The sequence below is a fragment of the Anser brachyrhynchus genome (assembly GCF_964034855.1).
Source record: "Anser brachyrhynchus genome assembly, chromosome: 3".
NCBI lineage: Eukaryota > Metazoa > Chordata > Aves > Anseriformes > Anatidae > Anser > Anser brachyrhynchus.
The window spans coordinates 56,977,871-56,991,558 of NC_137696.1; the positions used below are offsets into that span (position 1 = coordinate 56,977,871).

The 13,688-nt window shown below is 39.3% G+C and overlaps 1 protein-coding gene across 2 annotated transcripts in view; it reads left to right on the top strand.

Annotated features, from left to right (window-relative positions):
• The window catches only part of PCMT1 (protein-L-isoaspartate (D-aspartate) O-methyltransferase), a 34,525-nt gene that overhangs the window by 928 nt on the left and 19,909 nt on the right, over positions 1–13,688 (top strand). For both annotated transcript variants that reach the window (XM_080588031.1, XM_080588030.1), the window contains exons 2-3: positions 10,681–10,785; positions 11,867–11,898. In XM_080588031.1, the coding sequence (XP_080444157.1) occupies positions 10,681–10,785; positions 11,867–11,898 (137 nt within the window). The remainder of the gene's footprint in view (positions 1–10,680; positions 10,786–11,866; positions 11,899–13,688) is intronic.

Consider the following 13,688-nt stretch of genomic DNA (forward strand, 5'->3'; position numbering starts at 1 on the left):
ACACATGGAAGCTGTTTAGGGCTTTGCAAATAATAATTAAAAAAAAAAAAGTTAAGACCCACTATAGTCAGAACACAACAGCGATTCCTAAAGGAATAGGAAAGTAAGCTGGAATTCTCACATTATGATCTCAAAACGTTAATTGAATGTAATTACGTGGAAAATCGTATTCTGTAACTTTTCCCCCTTCTTGTTTTGCATACGTATCCCAAAATATTCTGAGCGATGTCAAATTGGATTGGGAGTAAAACATTGCAGAGGCACAAATGCTTTTGATCTTGCAGCAAGGTTGTGTTGCTGACTGCTGTTTTGTTGACTTGAGCGGGACTGCAATGACGGGGTAGGGCTTTGCCAGGGCAGAGCAGTTGCAGGGTGAAGACCAGAAATTTTAAATAGGAGTTCTCCAGGTAAGGTGATAACTTGTTGCTGAAGCTGGAAAGAGTTTAGAAGAAAGTGCTGTTTCATGGGGCATATAATTCTGTTAGATGTGTTTTTCAACAAACTTAAAAAATCATTGGCTACGGAAAGGCTGAAATGTTCTGGAGGATTCCATTTGAATAGTAGATGCCTCAACGTGTTTAACTTTTTCTTCTAAAAGCAGCTAAGCAGCATAGCATCTCTAGCATCTTTATACTAGAAATAACGCAAGTCAGAAGGGGTTAGTTTGATGTTCTCCGAGCGTGAGGTATCTTGTGTGTGTGTAACTTAGTAACTGAGTATGTAATTTGCATAAATTAAAATAAAGGCAATATCTGCCATTGTAGTGGCATAGCGTGTTTTCTTCTGCAGCAAAGGCTGGTCGAGTTGTGCTTGCTCCTGCTTTTATGCCCCGTTTTCTCTTCAGTGGGCTTATAGAAATGCTCGTGAGGGAGACTATGTTGTGAGACTGGGGCACTTTCTTATCAGTCCCCTTGGCAAAAAGCAGAGGTGTAAGCCCCTCGGTATTCATAAGCTGCTGTGCTGATAGGTTTGGAGAGGCAGAGAACTTGGCCGTGGGTGTAAGTGGGCTGGGGAGAATGGGAACTTCTTAAACTGGTTCTGCTCCAGTACAAAGGCATCAATGGAAGACTCCCGGAGGCTACACATTCTTCTCCTTTAAAGCAGCCGTATAGACTATGCTTTATTACAGGGGGCTATTGACAGCTCCTCGTGTGTCTATTTTGTGGCAACAGAGCTCTAGTTTCATGAAGTTATATTAACATACCCTCCTTTCACTGTTGCCTTAATTATAGCATTGGCTTGTTCTCTGATGGTGACAAGGGTTGTGTGAGAGCAGTGCTAAGTGCCCGTGTATATTGCATGCAAATTCAGGCAACCGTTCTTTACAAGCCTCCTCTTTGTTTTCGTGCCTTAAAAGGGGTAAGCTAATGAAGAAGGCCCTGGAACTCTGCATGTTTTTCAGTGCATACTTGGAGACAAGTGACTGAAGAATCTTGTGTGGCTTTTGGGTTTGTTTGTTTGATTTTTAGCTGTTTATTGTGTTTTCTTGCACCATTAATTAGAGGCATCGTGGTGAACAATTTGTGCAACATACAAAATGAGCTCGCTTAAAACGCGCTCTTCACAACCAGAGTGCTGTCCCTGTGTATGCTGCTTCCTCAAGGTGTTCAGCTACTTTGTTTTCAAGTGGTTTGCAAACTACTTCTCATGGGGAAAAAAAAATAATTCCTGACGTTTTGATGCTTCAGGCATGAGAGTTATTGTTAAAAATGTTTTTCATCTTTATGGGATAATTATTTAAGCCTTTGCTTTTTCCCAACTGGAAATAGCTGACTACATCTTCAAAATTGATCAGACTTTACTCCTAAAAAGATTGAAACAAAAATCGTTTAAGAAGCAGCACTTCTAGGAAGCTATCTAAATGAAGATTGCTGGAGAGTTACAGATCGTACTAAATCCAGAAATAGTTGGCTGTGTTTAAATACATAGCTGTGACTGGAGTTCCTTTCTGTTGTGAACCTGGCATATGTGGATGCTGAGAAAATAGGAAAAGACTCAGTAACAGGTGACTTACTTGCTATTACGTGGCTTGGCTGAGGATCTTTGGATCCTAAATCTGTATCTCTCCCCCACCCCCTTTATCTTCAGATAGCCACTGTTTTCTCCTGTCACTGTTGGGTCATTTTAATCTCCTTCTGTTTCTCATATTTGGGCTCTTGCCAAGTCCTGTTGCTCTACACAGCACCGTCACAGAAATCAGCTTGTCTTTTCCACCTGCAGAACCAAAAATTTGGTTCCTGTCCAACTTGCAGTCCATCAGAGTTAATTAGGTTCCTTCATCACACCTTTCCTTCTCTCCTCCGATGAACACGGTGTGCTGCAATATGACAATCTGTTTTCTTGCTTCTCTGATCGTGTTGTGCCACTGGTGTTACAACCAGTTAAATGTACTTTTGAATCCGTATTTTCAGGTTTGAAAGTGAAGGTGAATTAACTTGAATGTGACCGAAGTGCTGTGTGATGTTGTTAATCGTCTCTGTGCTTGTTCCCTGCTACGCTCTGTTCTCTTCCTCATCTAATAGCCTTGGATCACAAAAGTTAGCAACTGTAATTTACGAGCTACTGCAGATTCCATAGAGTTTGATGGCTGGCTTCAGGCACAGATTCCTAATTTTGCAGCGTGAATGATGTTTCAAAGCAGCATTTATTCAAATATTGTTGGGCTTTGAAACTTCTATTCTTAGACATGTGAAAGATATTTCTGAGTGTTTTCTTATACGTTAAATAATTAAAAGTCATATCTTTCAAAGCAAGCTTTATCATGGTAAAGGCTTATCAACAGACAATCCACGCCTTTGCTGCAGAATTTTTTCTGCCTGCTCAGAACAAGCCTCCTTTGCAGAGCGGGGTGAACTGCCATGAACACGAAGGTGTTGCATGTGGCCTTGCCAAGCCTAAGCCCGGTTCTGCAAGAACTGACCATGGTTGTTCTTAAGGTTTTACTTTCCTGCTGTGTCATTCCTCTTGGTTCAGCCAAAGCTCTTCCACAACAGACTAATTTTGGTCGTGGAAGAGTAAAGTAACTTGGGTGAATGTGGAGAAGAGAAATAGCAATTGAAGACAAAACCATTAAAAAGCACTTACCCCAGATTTAACACCTACACTGTACGGGCAATTATGTTGCCTGTTGTATGCATTCAGTGAACAGGCTTCCTTGCAACATGCGTGCAGTGTTGAGGCTTGAGTGACTAAGCATTGTAACTCATGGCAGGATAGTGAAACAGTTGGAAATTTTTTTTATTAAAATTCAGTGCATCCATTGATACGCTACTTCAAAGATGCAAAAAAAAGATCTTCAAATTGGGTAATGTTTCAGGTGTGAAATCTGTGGCTCTAAGAGGGAGGCCTTCAAGTAAAAAGCTAAACAAAACAAAAACAGAAAATAAGAAATGGTAACAGAAAGGGAAAATAACTGACAAAACATTGTTTTATTTGTGTGAACTAGGACTGTGTCCCTAACTGGTTCTGTGTTGGCATATCTTTTTTTTTTTTCCCTAAACGTTAGATGAGGTGTTGATATAACTTTATAAACATGCCTCATTCTTTTCCACAACAACCCCAAAATTCAGTGCAACAAAGTCTGAATCCTCAATCATACAAGGAAAAAAAGAAGTATGTTTCTGGCTACTTTTTTATATCATAACATTTTAGAATCAGTCATTTTAATTTAAAAATATGTAGTTCTTTTGCTTGATAGAAGGTATATTTTTGCCTCCGGTTGGGTTTAATGGCACAATACTGTTTTTCTGGTAGTCTGAAGCTGCCAAATAACCCATAGTGGAATGGAAATCAGTCTTGCAAATCTGTCCTTTGCAGGTGATTACTGTTGCTTGTAGGCATGTTAGAAGTAGGAATCTGGTATGTTTTAATTTCAATATAACTCCAAGCTTTTCTTTCAATGCTACTGTTCATTTCACCTCCAGGTAGTATAGAGAGCTCACCAAGAGCTTTAGTAAGCTTGCGAAGAAACTGTATAACACTGTTATTCTTCTGACTGATTGTTTCTGTGAATAAAACACCTCAAAGTCATGTTTGTTACAATAACACTTCAGGTGAAATTTTTTCTTGAGGTTCATCTTATGCTTTTGATTTGAATGACCAAATTTTGTCAAAAGCAGAGGAAACTTTTTCAGAGACTGAGACCAGTGTTGTTTTTTAATGACATCTTTCCTGCACTGGTTGGCTTATGTTTAGAGACTTCAGAGCCTGAATACTACAATGTTGGACTTGGGCACAAAATAGGTTTAAATGCTTGCACTGTCAAACACTAGAAGAGAGGAGTGTACAAATGGGACTGCAGAAGTTCTCCCTCGTTTCTGCTAGTATGACAGCTCTGTGTCATTTAGTATCTTAGTACTTTATAGTTTGTAAATGTTATATTGATATATGTAGTTTTGTATTTAGCGTGGGACATTTATGGGACATGTCTTTCTCATGCTTTTTAGGTGCTTCAGCTCGGTGGTCCTCCTTTTTAACGGAGTGGCCGTGGAGCAACAGGCTGCAGTCAGAACTGCATTTTGCTGTTCCTTCACAAGAAATTTATGACAGATTTCATTGCCGGGAAGCTAGTTGGTTCAGCATAGGGAATCATGCTTGGATGCCCTGAGAGTTCAGGTCGTGTTTTGCTGATGGTTTTTACTTTTTTTGATCTTCCCTCAGCTATTGCATAGCACTAGTGCCAGATTTAATGAAACCGCCTTCAAAGTAACCAACAGCCGATGTGGTCTGGCTGCTGGTTTTGACAGCATTGCCTTTTCTGAAAACAGGCAGGCAAATCTGTTGCATGGAATCTGCTCCAGAAGGTGTGAGACGTGCAGCATCTCTGCTCTTTAAAGACCTGCTAAAGCTCCTGAAGCAGTCTTGCCTCCAGCCTTACTGTGAGGAGAGCTCCTTATCTGCTTGTCCTACCCAGCTACGTTTATCTTAACTGCTGCAACAGTTTTTTACATTTTTTTTTTTACTACTGATGGCTGTTGCTGCTTTGTGTTGAACTTAGTTTTGACACCCATGTGACTTGTAAGTGGAGAGCAGTCCTCTTAAATGCAGAGAGATCAAGATGTGCCTAGAAGTCAAGTCTCCCCCATCTGCACCCAGTCTGTTACAGTTTATTGGAAAATGCAGTTCTGTTCTTGCAGGCTGAACCCAAACTTAACGGCACTTCATTCTTTCATGTGCTCTCAAAAGCTTCTTCACTCGGATAGATGACAATATAGATTGACTGACGTAGCATTTCAATAAACACGATGGCATTATAGATGGTGTTTGTGGTAGAGGTATACACTGTAGATGTGTAAGCCAAGAACTAGCCTGCCTTCCTCTACCCCATCCACACAGGAGAAACATTTTAATACCTACTTTGCAACATTTTCCTCAAGTATGAGGGGAAGATACAGCTGTAGTTAAATGTGCCTTAGTCAGTCATTTGCAGACTTTCAGATCCCTGGATAGAGACCTGTTGTCTGTGATAACAAAATGGGTGGGTTGGTTTCAAAGATAATCATTATTAAATAGAAAACAAATATTCGCATAAAATAGAAGGGAAATTTTTGAGGGTAAGTTTGTATAGTTTTAACTAGATATTGAAGATCTATACTAGCATGTTGTAGCTGTTGGTTCCCATGTGGTTTTACCTCTGTTCTGCTTAGCTTTATTTACGTAATTACTTCCTTTTTGGGATTTTCTTGAGATTCCGTCTTTGAGTTTAATTTCTGGACTCCAAGGTTAGCTGTGATGGTCCCTTACTTTCTTTCCTCAGCCTTTCTGTCATTGTTCTGTTTCTGAACTACACAGTCTCATCTGATCCCGTCCCATTAGCCCTATGCAGCGTTCTGTTTGAATATTGTGTGATTTCTGAGCCTTGTCCCGGTGATAACAGACTGGCAGCTGAACATTTGAGGCAGTTTCTCTGTAAGGTGTAAGCAAAGCACAACAGACTTGTATGTATGAGTGGTTTAAAAAACGCTCTTTTGCAAACACCTACTTTGTTTCTTTAGCACAAAGATCTTTGCATGTTTTGGGACCAGTGTCCTTTATTGGAGCTCAGGGTGCTGATCCATCACTTCTCGTTCAAAGTGCTTTCTTTGTGTTCATGGTTTACAATGAAAGCTTATTATGCTTGATACTTAAATAAAACTCTGTTAATTGAAGTGGTTTCTTTCTCATCTTTTTCTTTCTTCTCCCCAGCAAAAAGACCCCAACCTAAAAAGCAGCTCTCAGTTGAACAGCTGCTTAGAACCAACAAGCTTTACCTTGCTTGAAAATCAAGCTGTGGTTCTAGCCCAGCCTGCTTTCCGTTTGAAAGCTGCTGGCTGGTTTGGATGGTTCAGATGGAGCCCTCTGAAAACTGTTAGCTGTCACTGAAGTAACTGTAATCTACTTCATTTCATCTTTTGCCACGCTGCAGTGTATGTGCTTTGCATCACGCTTTAAGACCTCTGAACATTTGTGAAATGTCACTGCTTCATTGACAGGTTGTCTCTGTAAGTGCAGTACTTTGCAGTGGTTATGGAGAAAGTCATCTGGGGAGAAACTGAACTAGGTGCGTGCTGAAATAGCCCCGTGGTAAAGGGTTTGGGGATCTACGTGAGCATATTGTTAATGTACAGCCAGCAACAGGAGGTGTTTGAGGTGTTCCTCTGCTGTGACAGGCCATTGCAGCAGCACCATCTCTGCCTTGTGTAGTGAGCTTGTGCAGCAGTATACATCCTTCTTGTCATCCGGGAGCTAGTATCAGCGTAAGTGTTGACTGCTGGTATTTTCTGGGTAGGTTGGAAGCTTGCTTGATCAACAGTCAGGACTCATCAGCGAAGCAGGCGTTTCTTTGAAAGATAGGCGCTTCTGCAACTTATCTGTTGCTCAATAAAGAGATAAGTGGTTTTCTTGGTGCAAGTCCATCCTGTCTTGTCAGGCTTAGCTTTCCTTGCTCTATGACAGTCAACCGTCCGGTTTCCCAGGTTACATTCAGCAGCGGTATATTTCCACCTTCAAACACAGCAAGCTCTTCTGTGAGCTCTTTTCCTGTTTTCCCGGTGTTATTCGTGGAAAAGAAGCAGACCAGAGTTCTCAAAACATGCTCCAATTATGTCAAGCTGTCAGTGCTGCAGCCTCCGCACAGAATAACTCTTGAACTCTGCAGGCCGTGCTTCACTATTAAGTGGTTACTTTTTGGCTCCAGTTCTTTCGCTCTTAGGGGTTGTGCTGATGTAACTAACAGAGCTTACATTTGATTTCAGGCTCTAACCTAGTTTGTTTGCATATTAGCTTTTGCTTATAAGCACTGTATAATTTAATAGCTGATTTGTTTGCAGTACTGGTTACGAGAATCTCGGAACCCAGCAGTCTGCTCGACTTGCAGGAAGAGGTCTCCTGTGCGTGTTATCGCTGGAAACAAAATCAACCTATATATGCTCAATTGGGAATGATTTTCCTCTGAGATATAACTTCCTTTTAAGATATAGAAAACATTTTGCATTGACATTTTATTAATAAATAATTTACTGCTGATTGTCTTTCTTGACATTTAGAGGGAGCACGAAATTAAAATATTGCCTTTGCAATATAAACTTCTATTATTGGCTTTTCTAGAGGGTATATGTGTTTTCTTGGCAATTCAGAATCTGGAAGAGGTTCATTCCAGATGGAAGTAAGATACTCACAGTTGGTTGTCTAGGGACTGACTTCTGCAGCAAGAAGACATTCATTGGAGTTCAGTACCTTCCAGTTGCTGTGTTGTTCTATATTTAATCGTGAGACTAAGAAAAAGTCTATTTGTCGTCAACATGGACAAAAACTGTTCAGGTCTCGATTGCTTTTCTTAATTCCCTTCTAAATTTTACTGTTTTGTTTTTTTTTTTCCGCCTAGGACCAAATAGCACTTGTGTTCTGAGAGGGTGGTTGTGTTTTGTTTGTTTGCATTCTGGTGTTCTCCAAACAAAACTGAAAAGCAGAATTTATCTATGGGGGATAATATGATGCTGTGTAATTCCACGTTCGTGCCTAAGAGGGTTTATTTTTTATGAAGAGGGGCATTATTTAACAATAGAAGTAAGTGGCTGAGCCATGAGATCTAGGTTCTTCCCCAGTTCTGCTGGGGACTCTAAGTTTGGTTAACTTGCTTCACTGATGAAAAAGATGGCACTAATCAAAGGCAGTCTTACAGTCAGCGAATCTCAGGAATATTTGCTGAATGACAGCATCCTGAACGCTGGGGATTTGTAGAATTTAAGTAACTACCACTTCCAATTTTTTGGGTCATTTTCCTGTTGGTGTAAGCATCACAGTTGCTGAAATTACGCTTGCTTTGGCTGAAATAAAATGAAACAGAATTTTAGGTTTTGTCTTGCACAGACATCCACAGAGCTCTGCTGTAGAGCTCTTGTAATCAAATTAGAGGGGAAAAATGGGTAAAATGTATAAACAAAGTAATGTAATGTAATGGAGGCAGAGGAAGATTTGTAAATGCTGAGAATTTACTTAGTGATACTCCAAGTAGAAAGATGACAGGAGTAGATGAGAGAAGTGGCAGACATGGAGGCTGTGTGTGTGTTGGTGGTGGTGGTTGTTGTTTTTTAAAGGTACAGATCGTTGGGTAGAATGGAAAAAGCCTGCAGTCACAGCAGTATAGAGACCGTCCCCTGAAAACTAGAGGAATCTGTCTGCCTGACCATAGAGCCTTGCTCTGGCCATTCAGTGGTTGCTCTTTCAAGCTGGAAGCTTGATCTGTTTATTCTCTGCATGTTTGTTTCCCCAAGGCACAAAAGGAAGGAGCAGATGGTGTAGATAGATGCATAGGTAACAATAGAGCCTAAAGAAATGAACGCGAGTTTGGATTTTTCCTGACTGCTTCTCAGCTGCTTGTTTTTATTCCTCTCAACTCCCAGAAACTTTTTCTTTTCACTCCTCCCCTAATCAGCTTAACACGTTCTCCTGTCCCTCTTTTTTCTTTTTTAGGTACAATTATTTTAGAGAAATTAATTTTTGGTGATACCTAATGAGATGCTAACAGTAAAATGGGAATTTTTTTCTTATGCTTAGTTCCCTGAAGGGATCCATAACTAATTCAAAGTGGTTAGGGGAAAATTATTTTTTTATTATACTATTTTACATTATCAATGCCATTGTGTTAATGGGTTGATTTTTTTTTTATTTTTATTTTGTTTTGGGGTACTGTTTTGCTCAGTATGCTAACTTAGGAACTGCTGCAAATGCTTGCTGTGTCTTGGATGAAAAAATATGAAATAAGGAGTTCTCTCTAACTGAAACTGTACTATACAGTTATGAAGTCAAAGCATGAGATGTGTAACCTATGTAATCTGTGAGGGGAGCATGTGCTTTTTCTGAGGCTTACCAGATATAGAAATCATTCTTTTTTTAAAAAAAAATATATATATATATAAAGCATCGCTGTTTTCTTTAATAATTTGGTTGTATATTGCTATTACAGTTCTAGTTGGTACTTTGCATTCAGAACAAAAAGCAAAATTATTTTTTTTTGGGGGGGGCGGTGGTGGTAATTTGCTCTCTGAATCAAAACCTCTATTATACAGGGTCACAAAACCCTGGATACAGGCAGCGGATTGGAAGGGGGGGGGGGGGGAGAGCATTGAAAAAATCCCAACACAACTGTGATTGCTAAGAGTAGTTTGTGGGAGCACACTGTAATCGGTCAGAACGCCACTGCAGAAGTTAGCTGAGGCCTGGTCACAGGGGTTTTCCAGGTGGTGGGGCTTTAAAAAACTGATGTAACTTCAATTAGGACAATCTCAGAACTCCCTAATCTGATTTTTATACTACTCCATTTGGGGTTAGATTTTAGGAAGTGTTAAAGTTATCTTTTTTCTTTTAACTTTCCAAATAAATCCCCCTTGGTTAAAGTTACTAGCTAGTTAGTAAAGCATTACATTTTTGCATTTTCTATTATTTTGAGTTTATACTGAATTTTTCAATGCAAGTGATTAGTTTCTTCCATTTGTTTTCTAACAGTTTCTTTTACTCACAAATGCCTCTTCAGAGCTTCAAAACCTAGAAATCTTTAAAAAAAAAATCTATAAAATTAAAAGAAAAAATACTGCATAGTGCTTCTGACATTTTGCGTTTCCCTTTTATTTTGAAGAATGAACAAAGATTCAGAGTGTTTTGGTGTGAAAACTCCTTGGCTTTGGTCTGCCCCTGCATAAGAATTCTGATTCTGTAGGAGTTCCTTCACAAAGGGACTTTTTTCCTTTTGCCATCACAAAAGAGAAATGGAGCTTGAAAATAAAATATCAAGCAAGGAAGCTGCAGCTTCATGCTTCTGACCTGCTTTTGTAGATTTTTCCATAATTAATTACTTAAACTAAAAATGTGAAGTATATCGTGTTTGTTTTATAGAGTGTACTATCATTTTCTTACTAACTATGTTTTCAGGGTTATCAAAGGTATGCATGAAGTTGAGCTTTTCTAGGGGATAGATCTTTGCAAAGGATCTCTGTTGCTTCAGAAAAGCATCTGTAACTGCTGGGAGAGTCTTGCTTCACGTTCACTGTCTTAAGCAGCATTTGATCATGGTTTAATTTCTAGTATGATGAGACCTATTAGAAGTAGCATGATCTCTCGCAGTGTTAGGAATATGTTCGTGTATTTCACGTTGTCTTGACTGCAGAAGAGAAACAATGCCTTGAATTTTATTTGTTTTATTTATAGAAAATGGAATAATTAAATCAGACAAGGTATTTGAAGTAATGCTGGCTACGGACCGTTGCCATTATGCAAAATACAACCCGTATATGGATTCTCCTCAGTCTATAGGTAAGAGCATTTTGTAAAAATGATCATTCTAATTTGTATAACGGTGACTGCCTTTGTCAGATATATACGTGTTTTTTTATATTTGGAAGCAATTTAGATCTTGATCAGTTCATTCAATAGCTTTTAACTGCAAAGTTTTCATCTTGTTCCGGAATGCAATTGGCATACTCGGATACATCAAGTAGATTGCTCTTCAATAGTAATGTGTAGGTATGAATGTATTTCTTAAACCACAGCAATTTGTGAAGGTGCAGCTGATATTTAAATATTGGAAAAAAAAACCAAACCACATATCCAATGTACTTCAGAAACAGTCTGTCTTTACAGAAATGGCTCAGCTGAGATCATTGCAGGGTTTCTCAGACTTCTACATGAGATATTCTTATATGAAAAATAGGCATTAAATGGGAAGATCTTAAAGGATAGTTGTTTAGGACACTTATTTTCCATTCAGTTCATGGTTTTATCATTCCAGGGCAGAAGAATGAATGAAATGAATATACTGATTTCCTTTTTTCCCCAATTCCCTTTTAGTAGTGGGCAGTGAGCATTATGAATTGTAATGGGATTTTATTATTTTTGTAGGAAACTTTAAAAAAATCTTTTAAGATACATACTCAAAAATTATATATCTGCACAGAAATAAATACAGGTGAGTGTTCCTCCATGTTTTTTCTTAGGTGTATATATGCTGTTTGAAAAACAGATGAAATATTGTCTCCAGGGGTTTTATGGTCCCCACCGCATCAAACTCACGCTAACAAATCCTGGGTTTTATATAGGGTCCAAGAGAGAGAGTGGGAGGAAAAAGAAGTCATTCTGGGAAACATAACTCTTCTGAATTCAACTTACTTGATGAAATCAAAGAGTTATAGTGGCAAAGTGGAGATTGTAACTGAGATCAAGCGTAGAACCTTTTTTATTTTCCTGTCCAGAATTAACAAGGCATAGCTTACAGATGATGTTCTCTACTTCAGAAGTGAGTTAAGTACTTACGCAGCCATTTCACAGTCAAGATCAATAAAGATAGTGAGATTGCTGTCTGAACAATTATCAATTCTTCCATTTTCTTGTTTTACAGGTTTCCAAGCAACAATCAGTGCTCCACATATGGTAAGCTTTAAACTTAAGTGAGTGGTGGTAGATGATTTTATAAAGATCCAAATGCTCCTGAAGTAAAATATTTATCCTAACAAATTTAACCAGCAGTTGATTGCAGTGATGTGGTTGTGAACTACCTGATGGGACGGTGTAGAGAAGATAGAGCCAGACTTTTCTTTTCTTGGAGGTGCACTGTGATATGAGGGGTAGTGGATGAAAAATGCGACATGGGAAGTTCTGATTAGATTTTAGGGGGGAAAAATCACATTGTGGGTAATCAAATGTTGGGACAGGTTTCCCAGATTGTGGAAATTCTGCTCTTTGATATACAAACAAGCTGATTGGACAGGGCCCTGGGCAGCCTAATTCAACATTGAATTGAGTGTTGGACCACAGGATTGCCAGAGATCTTTTGCAACCTACATTACTCTGACTCTGTAACTTAAAGAACAATAAGAGTTCAGGAGTGGATAACAGTGATTTCTATGGTGTGGTGTTGCTGTAATGCCTTTAATTCTTTGGACAGGAGAAAATATACAATTGACTGAGATGTCATTTTTTTTGGCCAAGTAATTGGAGACCAGAGCAATCATGGCTGAACATTAAGAGGGGACTTGAGTACATAAATACAGCACAGATGTAATTTTTCAGTTTGAGAAGAATGAATAGAAGCGTGTATTTTGTTCATGCAATGTTTGGCGAGTATCAAAACATACGGAGTAAAGAATGGTTTTAAAGTGTTAGTAAAAGCTTGCTCCTCCTGACTAAAAACTACCAAGGTGGACTAGAATGTTCCTACTCATCAATATTAAAAACTCAGTGTTTTTTGTAGAAATGTTAACAATTGTATTCAAGGATATAAAGAGAGAAATACTGTGGCAAAGTGAGGAAAATAAGTTGCAAGGCCTCTCACCCCTCCAGGGGGTCAACAGCACCTCCTTGTTTAGCAGACTTTCTGAGGATGCACTCCACTCCTGCATCCAGTTCACTGTTAGAAATGTTGAACAGGACTGGCCCTAGAACTGAGCCCTGGGGAATACCGCTGGTGACTGGCTGCCTGCCAGTTGTAGCCCCATTTACTACGACCCTCTGAGCTCCACCATTGAGCCAGTTCAGCACCCAGCACAGCGTGATCCTGTTTATCTCACAGTTGGATGATTCGTCCAGAAGGATGCTGTGAGGGACGGTATCAAAGGCCTTACTGAAATCCAGAAAGATTGTCCTCTGTCTTCCCTTCATCCAACACGTAAGGGTGACCTTATCATAGGAGGAAATTAAATTACTGAGGCAGGATCTTCCCTTCCCAAATCCATGTTGACTGTGCCTGATAAGTACTTTGTTCTTTAACTGCCATTAAATATCCCTCAGGATAGTCTTCTCCATAACTTCTCCAGGGATTGAGGTTGAACTGGCAAGTCTCAAAAAAAAAAACAACCTGTTATTTAGCATGCGAAGTAAGCTTAGTTTGTATACTGGTCTGCCACGTAAGAAAACAAAACAGCTCAGGATGTCTCTGTAGGCTACTACATCTTCATATACAAATCTTTTTGTCCTTCTGCCTTTCTAATACACAACTTTTTTCTTACTCTTTGATCCAACAAGCGTGCAGGTGGTACAAGAGGTAGTTTAACTACAACAGCCTTTTTCCTTGGTCCTCCAAAGCTGTCTTCTTCCTAGCTACCATATTCCAATGTATATGGCACGATGATAAGCTGAATTCTCTATGGCCCACATCCACCAGAACAGTGAGAACCCCCAGACTTGAAGAGAATTGAATTGATATATGGTGTCTCTCCCAGTAA